Below are 13,465 nucleotides of genomic sequence, written 5' to 3'. Positions count from 1 at the left end.
TGTGTAGTTTCTGGAGAGAAGTTTGGAAGTTTCTATTGTTCTTGATTTCTAAACCAACTTTGGGCATTTCATTTCATTTCATTTCATTTCTTTTGAGTAGAAGGTATGTTTTCCCTTTCTTCACGTTTACCTTTTCAGGAATTTTCGTTAACATTGAAGTAATTATTAAATATAAGGGATGCCTACAAAAAAATAATGATCAGGCTGGGCACGGTGGCTCACACCTGTAATCCCAGCACTTTGGGAGGCCAAGGTGCGTGGATCACCTGAGGTCAGGAGTTTGAGACCAGCCTGGCCAACATGGTGAAACCCTGTCTCTACTAAAAATACAAAAATCAGCCACGCATGGTGGCAGATTCCTGTAATCCCAGCTACTCTAGAGCCTGAGGCAGAAGAATCGCTTGAACCCAGGAGGTAGAGGTTGCAGTGAGCTGAGATCACACCACTGCACTCCAGCCAAGGCAACAGAGTGAGACCCTATCTCAAAAAAAAAAAAATAAAATAAATGTATGATCAAATTTTTTAGTGCCTAGTAAAATGATACAAGAAATGTGCCTGGAAATATTCTGCAGTTAAAATTCATAATATTTGATAAATATTCAATATTTTGTGTTTTAATGAGTCTGTCAGATCTTAGAATTGAGGGAAATTTTGCCAACTTCCAATTCCAATTTCTGTCTCTCTGTACTTTAATTTTCAGCTCGAAGACGCGACGTCCATTTGTCAAAAGAACAGGAGAGCCGCCTACCCTCTCACTGGCTGAAAAGCAAAGGGGCCCACACCACCATGGCAGATGCCCTCTGGCGCCTTCGAGATTTGATGCTCCGGGACACCCTCAACATTCGCCAAGCATACAACCTAGAAAATGTTTAATCACATCATTACGTTTCTTTTATATAGAAGCATAAAGAGTTGTGGAACAGTAGCCATTTTAGTTACTGGGGGTGGGGGGAAGGAACAAAGGAGGATAATTTTTATTGCATTTTACTGTACATCACAAGGCCATTTTTATATAAGGACACTTTTAATAAGCTATTTCAATTTGTTTGTTATATTAAGTTGACTTTATCAAATACACAAAGATTTTTTTGCATATGTTTCCTTCGTTTAAAACCAGTTTCATAATTGGTTGTATATGTAGACTTGGAGTTTTATCTTTTTACTTGTTGCCATGGAACTGAAACCATTAGAGGTTTTGTCTTGGCTTGGGGTTTTTGTTTTTTTTGGTTTGGGGTTTTTTTAATATATATAAAAGAACAAAATGAAAAAAAAACACACACACAAGAGTTTACAGATTAGTTTAAATTGATAATGAAATGTGAAGTTTGTCCTAGTTTACATCTTAGAGAGGGGAGTATACTTGTGTTTGTTTCATGTGCCTGAATATCTTAAGCCACTTTCTGCAAAAGCTGTTTCTTACAGATAAAGTGCTTTCTTTGAAAGGTGGTTATTTAGGTTTTAGATGTTTAATAGACACGGCACATTTGCTCTATTAACTCAGAGGCTCACTACAGAAATATGTAATCAGTGCTGTGCATCTGTCTGCAGCTAATGTACCTCCTGGACACCAGGAGGGGAAAAAGCACTTTTTCGATTGTGCTGAGTTAGACATCTGTGAATTAGACTATGGTGTCAGTAATTTTTGCAGAACAAGTGCACAACCCTGAGGTATGTTTAGTCTAGGCAGGTACGTTTAAGGGTATTTTGATCTATTTATAATGAATTCACAATTTATGCCTATAAATTTCAGATGATTTAACATTTTAAACCTGTTACATTGAAAAACATTGAAGTTCATCTTGAAGAAAGCATTAAGGTATGCATGGAGGTGATTTATTTTTAAACATAACACCTAACCTAACATGGGGAAGAGAGTGTGTAACTAGATATGAGCTATGTAAGAAGCATAATTGTGAACGAGTAGATTGATTGCCTTCTACTTTATTTTTTACAAGTATGTTTTAGTATTCTTGATTTCCTCATTATCAGATGTATTTTTTTCTTTTAAGTTTCAATGTTGTTGTAATTCTCAACCAGAAATTTAATACTTTCTAAAATATTTTTTAAATTTAGCTTGTGCTTTTGAATGACAGGAGAAGGGAATCATAATTTAATAAAATGCTCACTAGAAAGACCATTACAGATGCCAAACACTTGGGTTTGGTGACCCTGTCTTTCTTATATGACCCTATAATAAACATTTGAAGGCAGCATAGGATGGCAGACAGTAGGAACATTATTTCACTTGGCGGCATGTTTTTGAAACCTGAGTTATAGTAACTGGGTGATTGCCATTGTGGTAGAGCTTCCACTGATGTTTATAAGCTGAGAGAGTCACTCTCAGAGGATGCTTTTTTCCTTTTAATCTGCTATGAATCAGTACTCAGTTGTTTAATTACTGTACTTATTAAATCATGAGGGCAAAAGAGTGTAGAATGGAAAAAAGTCTCTTGTATCTAGATACTTTAAATACAGGAGGCCCTTTAACTTAATTGCCTTTAGTCAACCACTGGATTTCAATTTGCATCAAGTATTTTAAATAATATTGAATTTAAAAAAAATGTATTGCAGTAGTGTGTCAATACCTTATTGTTAAAGTGAGTCAGATAAATCTTCAATTCCTGGTTATTTGGGCAACTGAATCATCATGGACTGTATAATGCAATCAGATTCTTTTGTTTCTAGACATCCTTGAATTACACCAAAGAACATGAAATTTAGTTGTGGTTAAATTATTTATTTATTTCATGCATTCATTTTATTTCCCTTAAAGTCTGGATGAGACTTCTTTGGGGAGCCTCTAAAAAAAACTCTTCACTGGGGGTCAAGTGGATCATTAGAAGCCAGAGCTCTCCTCCAGGCTCCTTCCCAGTGCCTAGAGGTGCTATAGGAAACATAGATCCAGCCAGGGGCTTCCCTAAAGCAGTGCAGCACTGGCCCAGGGCACCACTAGACAGGCCCTAATTAAGTTTTTTTTTTTAAAAGCCTATGTATTTATTTTAGAATCATGTTTTTCTGTATATTAACTTGGGAGATATCCATTAATATTTAGGATATAAGATTTGAGGTCAGCCGTCTTCAAAAAAGAAAAACCAAAAAAAAAAAATTCTGACTTAAAGTACAAGTAAACTATACATCTTTTTTTCATAAGTTTTAGGAACTGTAGTAATGTGGCTTAGAAAGTATAATGCCTAAATGTTTTCAAAATGTAAGTTCCTGTGGAGAAGAATTGTTTATATTGCGAACCAGGGGACAGAGGGGAACCTATAGGTTTAAAATAGTATGTTTGTCAGCCAACTGATTTAAAAGGCCTTTAACTGTTTTGGTTGTTTTTTTAAGCCACTCTCCCCTTCCTATGAGGAAGAATTGAGAGGGGCACCTATTTCTGTAAAATCCCCAAATTGGTGTTGATGACTTTTGAGCTTGAATGTTTTCATACCTGATTAAAACTTGGTTTATTCTAATTTCTGTATCATATCATCTGAGGTTTACGTGGTAACTAGTCTTATAACATGTATGTATCATTTTTTGTTGTTCATCTAAAGCTTTTTAATCCAAATAAATACAGAGTTTGCAAAGTGATTTGGATTAACCAGGTTTGGTTGTTCTGTTAAAGTTGTGTCAGATGTTAATTTCAAGCAGATTTAACTCCTGCAAGCCCTGATTTTATGCTGACGAGGATGGTGACTGCCAATTTAAGAGACTAAAGCTCCACAGGTGGAGATGAAAGTTAGTGTCCAGACCTCTGGTTCAGGGCTCAGGCTGCATTAACACAGAGCCAAATTTAGTCAGACTGCAGCCTGAAGTGCCCCACGCCACGCCTCAGGCTGGCAGTCAAGGAATTCCTACATGTCCTCAGCATGGGCAGAAATGCAGGTTGAAATTAAAATTGGAGAGTTACTGAGGGCGGAAAGTGAGGAAAGCATGTCCTCTATCATAAAGCAGTAGAGCCCACTTCAAATAGCTTGTCTGTGGCCAGAAGAAACAGGTGGCCCAGGTGTCTTTAACATCTTTATAAACTCTTAAAACATGACCACGCTTTTAATAGAAAGTGTTGGTAAAGTCAACCAACTGTTTTCCTCTAATATCACTTTGCAAATCCCTGTGGTTCTGTTCTCCTGAATTTAGGATAGTACCGCCATCTGTGCCCTGAGCATCTTTTGAACAATCATTGATGTTTAGCTAGACATCCCATCTGAACACTGAGCATACAAATATTGCTATTACTCTGTTACTTTTTTGTTTGTTTTGTTTTGAGACAGAACCTCACTGTCACCCAGGCTGGAGTGCAGTGGTGCAACCTCGGCTCACTGCGGCATGCACCACCATGCCTGGCTAATTTTTGTATTTTTAGTATAGAGACAGGGTTTCTCCATATCGGCTAGGCTGGTTTCGAACTCCTGGCCTCAAGTGATCTGCCTCCCTCAGCCTCTGAAAGTACTAGGATTACAGGCATGAGCCACCGCGCCCAGCCTACTCTGTTCCTTTTTAGCCTGGAAGTATGCTAGGTCCCTGAATGAAAGTTCAGAACTAAACGAATTAATGGACTGTCCCTTTTCCCTGTTTTGGCTATTTCATGGTATTTATATCTTGCAGATAGCACATAAATGAGACAAGAAACTCCAGATTTAATACATGTGTGAAGACTAAGTACTAATATGCTTTACTAGGAGATAAATTACTTTGGAAAACAACAGGGTCCAACAGAGAGAGAGAGAGAGAGAGAGAGAGTGTGTGTGTGTGCGTGTGTGTGTGTGTGTGTAATTTTTTTTTTTTTTTTTTTGAGATAGAGTCTCGCTCAGTCACCCAGGCTGGAGCGCAGTGGCGGGATCTCTCCTCACTGCAAGCTCCGCCTCCCGGGTTCAGGCCATTCTCCTGCCTCAGCCTCCTGAATAGCTAGGACTACAGGCACCTGCCACCACACCCGGCTAATTTTTTTGTATTTTTAGTAGAGACAGGATTTCACCGTGTTAGCCAGGATGGTCTCAATCTCCTGACCTCGTGATCCATCTGCCTCGGCCTCCCAAAGTGCTGGGATTACAGGCGTGAGCCACCGCGCCTGGCTAAGAGCATGTTTTTTTTAAAGAGAGTTAATTCAGTGTGAAAAATTTAAACACACACAAAAAACGGAGATTAAATATCACATCAGGGATGTAGGTAAGACTTCCAAAATAGAACTGCTAGATGAACAAAAATAACTCATTTATTCGCTGCTTTTTTTCTTTCTTTTTTTTTTGTTTTTGGGCTGTAATACTCTTTTACCATTATTAGGTACTTTCTCTATCAATTCAGATGATAAAGTGACATTCCAAAGCCCATGTTCTTTCCCCAACACCACAGTGGAGGTGGAGTTCTAGCAATAAATCCTAACCAGGTTTTCAGCATTCTGAAATAAGTATCGTTCTTGAAATTTATTAAAATTTATGCCCTGTAGTTTACAGTTGGTGGTACTGCAATTCTTTTCACTTTTTTTTGTTTGTTTGTTTTTTGGAGACAGGGTCTCACTCCATTGCCCAGGCTAAAGTGCAGTGTTGGGATCACACTTATTGCAGTCTTGACCTCCTGGCTCAGGTAAATCTCTCACCTCAGCCTCCCAAATAGCTGGGACTATAGGTGCACACCACCAGGCCTGGCTAATTTTTTGTACTTTTTGTAGAGACAGTTTCACCATGTTGCCCAGGTTAATCTTGAACTCCTGGGCTCAGGTAATCCTCCCACCTCAGCCTCCCAAAGTGCTGGGATTATAGACATGAGCCACTACTCTTGGCCTCACTTTAAGTTCCCTTAAATAGTTCAGTGTCTGATAAGTAGGATAGAGTCATATTCCTAGTAGGAGAGTTAAAAATATTTTTGAGGCCAGGCGCGGTGACTCAAGCCTGTAATCCCAGCACTTTGGGAGGCCAAGACAGGCGGATCACGAGGTCAGGAGATCGAGACCATCCTGGCTAACACGGTGAAACCCCGTCTCTACTAAAAAAATACAAAAAACTAGCTGGGCATGGTGGTGGGTGCCTGTAGTCCCAGCTACTCGGGAGGCTGAGGCAGGAGAATGGCGTAAAACCCAGGAGGCGGAGCTTGCAGTGAGCTGAGATCTGGCCACTGCACTCCAGCCTGGGCAACAGAGGGAGACTCTGTCTCAAAAAAATATATATATATATATTTTATTTTTTGAGGGAAAATTAAAAGCTTATATACCTTAACTGAGTGCAGTGGCTCATGCCTGTAATCCCAACACTTTGGGAGGCTGAGGTGGGAGCACTGCTTGAGCCCAGGATTTTGAGACCAGCCCAGTTAACACAGCAAGACTCTGTATCTACAAAAAATTTAAAAATTAGCCAGGCATGGTAGCTAGATAGTCCCAGCTACCTGGGAGGCTGAGGCAGAAAGATCGCTTGAGCCCAAGAGTTCAAGGTTGCAATGAACTATAATCATGCCACTGCACTCCAGCCTGGGTAACAGTGAAACCCTATCTCAAAAAAAGCTTGCTTGCACCCTGGCTAACAAATGAGTTCTCACTCACAGCATCCAAACTAATATGCTCTGAAAACCTGCTTACATTGAATACAAAAATTGCTTTGGTAGTCTACCTGCCTAAAAGTCAGTTGTCCAATCTTTTTTTTTTTTTTGAGATGGAGTTTCACTTTTGTTGCCCAGGCTGGAGTGCAATGGTGCAATCTCGGCTCACCGCAGCCTTTGCCTCCCAGGTTCAAGTGATTCTCCTGCCTCAGCCTCCTGAGTAGCTGGGATTATAGGCATGCACCACCACACCCGGCTAATTTTATATTTTTAGTAGAGACGGGGTTTTTCTGTGTTGGTCAGACTGGTCTCAAACTCCTGATTTCAGGTAATCTACCTGCCTTGGCGACCCAAAGTGCTGAAAGTACAGGTGTGAGCCACTGCACCCGGCCTTTTTTTTTTTTCTTTTAATAGAGACGGAGTTTTGCCCAGGCTGGCCTTGAACTCCTTGCCTCAAGCAATCCTCTGGCCTGAGCGTCCCAAAGTGCTTGGATTACAGGCTTGAGCCACCAAGCCTGGCCATCATTTTCAAAGTCTGTTGTCCTTCAATAAATTAACATTCTAATGGAAAGAAGAAAAAGAAAGAAATGGAGAGGAAAGCCCTAGGGAAGGCTAACACAAAATTCAGTCTAATGGTTCTCTGGGGTAGAAGCGGGGGGATGGGCAAGGGAATGAACCCACAGCAGACACAGAAGTTAGCCAATGGTTTTATTAGTGTTTACTGTTATTCTTTGTAAAAGGTATGATATATTTTCTATATGTACCAAACTCCTAAAACAAGGTAGATTAGGGCAAACATGGAATATGGCCATATAATTGAGAGAATCATACTATACTTTTTATACAGCAGTCAAGTCACTAAAAATGGTTTATCAGGTTAGGTTTACCAGGAATCCTAGATGACACAACTGGGCATGAGAATATGATGAACCACCGTCCTCTCCCTGGTAGTAGAGGTCATTACTGGCCTTTCACGTTCAAGCCATCTCCCAGCTGTGACTCTGGGCTTGCTGTACTGTAGTGTAGGTAGTGCTTTAATGAGATGTGAGTAGTTAATGGTTCTTCTTTACTGAATTGGTTCTAACATAAGTGGACTAAAATTAGGAGAAAAATCTCTAGAAAAAATTAGGAGATATGTTTATGGCAGAGATCATTAACTTGATACCCTGTGGCCTTAAGCATCAGCTTTATTCTCGTGCAATAGTTAGAAACTATTCTGAAACTTAGTCTTTAGTATGTAGATATTTTCTTGCTTGAAATGATGTTAGATGTGGTTACGCAAGCATGGAAAGGTGTCTGCTTTTTCTACCAGGCTGATCCAAAGTTACACTGGGTCAAATTGCCAAATCACTCAACAGACTGAGCCTCTGATTTAGCTCAAGTCTGGGATTGCTTATGCTGTGTAGGTTCACTTTCTCATGGAAGGAGCAACTGTTTCTAGCAGCTGAATGGAAGAGCAGCATCTTCATCATAGAGTAGCATAAAACCTGTTGCCCAGAGTCCTCATGAAGGTCCAGTCCTCGCAATTTAGTGGAGCCAAGTGAGGGAGGCGCATATTTCTGTTCATTGAGAAATGCGTAGTCAATCAGGAATTTCCACCACCCTAGCAAAAAGTTTATAGTCTAGTAGCTGGCAGAAATATAACCTGCATAATTATCCTGGCTTAAATGATCTTGCAATAGAGAATGTGTCCATAATTTAATTTGAATTCTGCAAAAAAGTAAATAAGGTTATCATTAGTTGCCTAAAAACAAAGTTGCCGAAAACAATTCAGGCTTTACTGAAAAGCATCCTGATTGATCCTTGAATTGTTTTAAGAAATATTTCATGGACTAGATTCATCGAGTGAGTGTTTTAGGAGGAAATAATTTTCCCACAAGTGTTGTCCTGCAGTGACTTGGGAAGTACTCAAGCAGAGACAGAACTATAAAAATTCTTTGCAAAGACAGTTATTGGAATATTGTGCAGCTGATCAAGGACAAGCTGTGTCAGAACAAGAGATCTGAAAAGTACATTTTAAAAGGCACTGAAACCAATAGTAAAAATTCATATTGACTTTATTGACTGCTGAAGTTCAGTCTCATTCATCTTCCAGCCTTCTCTGATACTGTCTTTCTGAGGCTTTTCTACGGTAGACATCATCTGTATCAAACAAAAAGTTGCTTAGATTTTTAAGAAACATATTTAAAATTAAAACAATCTGAGTAATTTAACCAACAGTCTAGGTCTGTCACCTACTTCTGAATCTTGGCATTAATATTTAACTCAATGCCAAACTTAAAACTTAAGTTAGATGAGGACTATGATAATGGAGTTCTAGACTTAGAGTAAAAGTCAGTGTCTTGAAAGATAGAATCACGTCTTAGCACATCTCTTAGTGTTTTAAGCTTTCCCTCACTTCCTTCTCCCCCATAATTTCTATTCTGTGCTCTGAAGTCATCCTTCTTAACTAAAACCTGGCTCCTCAAAGGCACTTCTTGCCTCTTGGCTCTCTGATGCTCCCTCTCCCATACCCAGAAAACCTTCAGGTAGGGAGAGGAGATCAGTTTCCTTGTTCCAGCTGCTGCTTTGCCAGACCTTTGATTCTCCACCTTCATGTAAAGAATCTTCTTCCAGGCCGGGCACAGTGGCTCATGCCTATAATCCCAGCACTTCAGGAGGCCAAAGGTCAGGAGTTTGAGACCAGTCTGGCCAATATGGTGAAACCCCATCGCTACTAAAAATACAAAAATTAGCCGGGTGTGGTGGCAGGCACCTATAGTCCCAGCTACTCGGGAGGCTGAGGCAGGAGAGTCGCTTGAACCCAAGAGGCAGAGGTTGCAGTGAGCCAAGATCATGCCCCCACACTCCAGCCTGGGCGACAGAGCAAGACTCTCTCTCAAAAAAAAAAAAAAAATCTTCCTTCATGGCTCATGCTATTTGTCTACCAACATCTTTCTTTGGCACCTGCTCTCCATCATGCCCCTTCAGTCACCAAAAGTGCTGGCCTCTAGCTCAGGTTCCTTGCCCCTGTCCTGTGCCTTCTCCCCAGATACCACTCTTACCCATGGGGATGAAGCTTACCCAGCCCCCTTCACCTTCAACATCTTCCAGTCATTTGCAGGGCTCCTCTGAAGGATTTCTGTTCATACCACAACCCCCATTACCTTTCCAGCCCTCCTGTCCTTGGACCTCAGGTTTCTTCCCCAGGCCTTCCGCCCCTGTCTTCCCCACTCAGCTGCCTCTTGTTCTCTCTCCTGGCAAATCAGCTAAAATTCTTTCATACTCTTGTCAGTATCTTAACTTCCTGACACAACCTCAAAACCCCAACCACTGATTAATCCAACTTCCTCCCTTCCCCATGCTTCACCCTGCTTGCTGTGCACTGAGGGGCCAATTTATGCCTCTAACTGGGTCCATTGAGGTGTCTGACAATCCTGTTTCCTCAGCCATGATCCTGACTCTTCTTCACCCACCCCGTAATGGCCATTTCCTCTATTCCTTCACAGAGGAAAGTCATCATAAGGAACTCTTCCAGCTAACTTCCAAGGGCTTACTCCTGTCACCCAGCTCTGGTCCCACCCTCTCCCACCCTCAAGGGTCCAGTATCTCCAGCCTCTCTCCACCCTCTCCTTCTAGATCATTATTTGTATATCCTGCAGTCTCTCCTAGAGGAAGGGGGTTACCTCCCCTTCACAGAGCGGGACTTCTTTAACCTCTTTTCTTTTGTGATAACAAATCTTCCTGGTTTCCTTCCTTGCCTCTCTGGCCATTCTCAGTTACCCTTAAAATGTTGGGGTTTGGGCCAGGCACAGTGCTCACACCTGTAATCCCAGCACTTTGGGAGGCCAAGGTGGGCAGATCACCTGAGGTCAGGAGTTCGAGACCAGCCTGACCAACATGGAGACACCCCATCTCTACTAAAAATACAAAATTAGCCGGGTGTGGTGGCGCATACCTGTAATCCCAGCTACTCCAGAGGCTGAGGCAAGAAAATCGCTTGACCCTGGGAGGCAGAGGTTGTGGTGAGCCAAGATCGCACCATTGCACTCCAGCCTGGGCAACAAGAGCAAAACTCAGTCTCAAAAAATAAATTAATTAAATTAAATTAAAATGTTAGGGTTTGGCCAGGCGTGGTGGCTCAAGCCTGTAATCCCAGCACTTTGGGAGGCCGAGATGGGCGGATCATGAGGTCAGGAGATCGAGACCATCCTGGCTAACCCGGTGAAACCCCGTCTCTACTAAAAAATACAAAAAACTAGCTGGGCGAGGTGGCGGGCGCCTGTAGTCCCAGCTACTCGGGAGGCTGAGGCAGGAGAATGGCATAAACCCTGGAGGCGGAGCTTGCAGTGAGCTGAGATCCGGCCACTGCATTCCAGCCTGGGCGACAGACTCTGTCTCAAAAAAAAAAAAAAAGTTAGGGTTTGACTTCCATCACAATTTGCTTGTGAATGGTTCACGAATCCCAATTTCTGGCCCAGATTTGCCTCCTGAGCTTCAGCTCTGTATAACCATATCTACTTCATCACGTCCCAGATGGTGCCCAGGATGGCCCTGCCTGTGTTCTGCACGTTCAGGAAATGCACCACCCCTGCCCCAGGTGTCCCACCAGAAGCCTCCACTCCTCATCTCCTGAGTCCACTCAATTACCATGCCCTGTCAGTACTACCTCTGGGCTGTCTCTTACTTCCACCCCTTCTTGGCATCCTTTCTGCCCCAACCTAGACCAGGCCACCGTCTCAACTCTAGACAGCCATACAGCGTAACTGTTCCTACCAATCTGTCCACAAGGAGCCATTCTCCACATGTTAAATCCTCTCCTTAAAATGAATCCTTGGGATCCATTCCTGATTCTCCAGTCCCTTTACCACCCTGCCCAGGCACCCTTCTAGCCATCCCCACTTTGTTCATCTGCTTCAATCCCTCAAACACACAGCATACTCTCACACAAGTGCTCCTACCACTGCTATGGAGATGCTTTCAATTCCACACACCTTCCCCTCATCTGACTGACACCTACTCAGTCTTCAGGTCCTACTTTACTTGGTAGCTGCTTCCTGAAGCCTTCCCTGCACCATCTAGTCCAATTGATGTGCCCAACCGAGATTCCTATGTTCCTCCCACTTCCTTCTCACAGCACTGATCACTGCGTGTGGTAACTGTCTTTATCATCTTCTTTCCCATTAGAGCTCTTCTGGGGTAAGGGACACCTCTGCCTTTTTCATTACAGCCCCTCAAGAATGTTCATTAAGTATCAATGAATGGATGAATAGAAGGACTAAGGATCTTTAGGAATCACTAACGTAACAATTCTTTAAAATGTGGGTTGGCAATTCACAAACGATAGCGTTTCAGGAGAGGGGCAAAGCAGAAAGGGCCGAGGGGTTGGGGAAGTCCTGAAAGGAACTGGCCTGTCCAGAGTTAATGCTCAGTAATGCAGAGCCAGGCATTACCACTGTCTTTACAGTGCTGATCATCTGGACCCAGACCAAAGACCTGGTGCCAATGACTGCCCTGTAAAGGCAGTGGTAAATAGCAAAGTCAGGCAGATCAGCTCCCTCCAGAGTTTGGACAGATGAGTCCAAAGTGAAATGGCTATTTAGCAGGAGTTTCCCTGACCCCTCATATCCACCCCCTTCTACGATTGTTGTGAGCAAGTCCGTTCCTTAGGCGATGTCACCGGCACGGGTGAAGGGCAGGCGTGAGAGGGCTGGAAGCACGTGATCTCGCCTCTAAGTGCAGGGAAGGTCGCAAGGTTGGACGCCAATGTGCCCGGCCTACAAGAGAGCCAGGCCGCCCTGACTGCCAAGCGAATGGAACTGCACTTGCCCAGCGTTCTGAGTGGAATGCGCACTTTGCAATCTGAGAATACTTCCCAGAAAAACGGATCCCTACGCCTCGTGCCTTCCTGAAAGCAGAGACTGCTACCCCCTCACTTACAGAAGGTCTCCTGGCCTACGCGCACTTTAATCATGATCCACTCCATCGTTCCTCCCAGAACAAAAAAGAAGGGCAGGAACCGGTAGATGCCAAGTCGCTGCTTCCCGGGCACCCGCTGCAGAATCCGTCTCACCTGGGCCCTGGTGAACATGCTCGACCGAGGTCGTGGAGATGGGTATGGCGGAACTACGCACTGGAACGCCCGGACGCAGCCAAGGCCGGCCCCGCCCGTACTCGCCGTGTACGGCGGCCTGGGCTACTAACGAGCGCGGTACGGTACGCTTACGAGTGCCGGAAAGCTGGGCGCCGACCTCCTAAAGCAAGGCGGATCAACCAATCAGAATGCAGCGGGGGGCGTGAGGTTCCGCCAATCAGAGTACGCAGGGTGCGCGTGCTCCCTGAGGCCGAGCAGGGCCAGAAGCTGCTGGCGCAGGCGCCTCAGCTCTGGAGGTGGGGCTGCCCAAAAGGGAAGGGCAGCCCACGTGGCGTCGGCCCGGCCCCGCCCTCTGCCTCCCCAGTGCGGGTCTGAACTCGGAGCTGGCAGCCGCGCCCCCTACTTTGCCACCGCCATTTTTATTCTTAATACCCAGAGAGAAGTGATAACCCTCTCGGATGGACTATGTACAGCACCACATTCCAAAATGCAATTATGCAATGCCTTGCGTTTATTTCGGAGATGTGATTGGTGCCTAGACTTCTGAAGTAACAATTTGATATGGAGTGTTGAAAGCTGAACTTTATCAATGATCACAGCAAAAATCTAAGCGCTGCGTGAGATACCTAAAATTAATAAAAGCTGTGTTGTATGGGGCACTTACCGTTCTACAGGAACTTGTAGGTGCTTTATTCACAACAATCGCAGAAGGGCAGGATAGTTAAAGAGCATGCGCTCTGTTATCAAACCACATCCCTGCTCTACAGGTGCTCCCTTAGCCCATCTGTGCTTCAATTCCCTAAGCCGTAAAACGGAGGCCTTGTTCTGACGCTGTGAGAATGTAGTGCGGTAATAGGAATGAGGCACTGAACACAA

The 13,465-nt window shown here is 43.6% G+C and overlaps 2 protein-coding genes across 51 annotated transcripts in view; one reads left to right on the top strand and one right to left on the bottom strand.

Moving 5' to 3' along the window:
• LOC105480555 (polybromo 1) overlaps positions 1-3,582 on the top strand; it is a 150,891-nt gene extending 147,309 nt beyond the window's left edge. For all 50 annotated transcript variants that reach the window (XM_071091878.1, XM_071091860.1, XM_071091856.1 and 47 more), the window contains one exon: positions 701-3,582. In XM_071091878.1, coding sequence (XP_070947979.1) covers positions 701-873 — 173 coding nt within the window. In that variant the 3' untranslated portion in view covers positions 874-3,582. The remainder of the gene's footprint in view (positions 1-700) is intronic.
• A 4,973-nt stretch (positions 3,583-8,555) lies between these two features.
• LOC105480551 (ubiquinol-cytochrome c reductase complex assembly factor 5) lies at positions 8,556-12,740 on the bottom strand. The gene is made up of 2 exons (XM_011739598.2): positions 12,436-12,740; positions 8,556-8,658 (listed from the first exon to the last, which is right to left on the bottom strand). Exons 1-2 carry the CDS (start codon positions 12,584-12,586, stop codon positions 8,597-8,599), a joined length of 213 nt encoding a protein of 70 aa, XP_011737900.1. The 5' UTR covers positions 12,587-12,740; the 3' UTR covers positions 8,556-8,596.
• Positions 12,741-13,465: the final 725 nt, after the last annotated feature.

This window comes from Macaca nemestrina, chromosome 2, assembly GCF_043159975.1.
Source record: "Macaca nemestrina isolate mMacNem1 chromosome 2, mMacNem.hap1, whole genome shotgun sequence".
NCBI lineage: Eukaryota > Metazoa > Chordata > Mammalia > Primates > Cercopithecidae > Macaca > Macaca nemestrina.
Note: the sequence above shows the minus strand (reverse complement) of the source record. Positions and strands in the feature narration are given on the sequence as shown.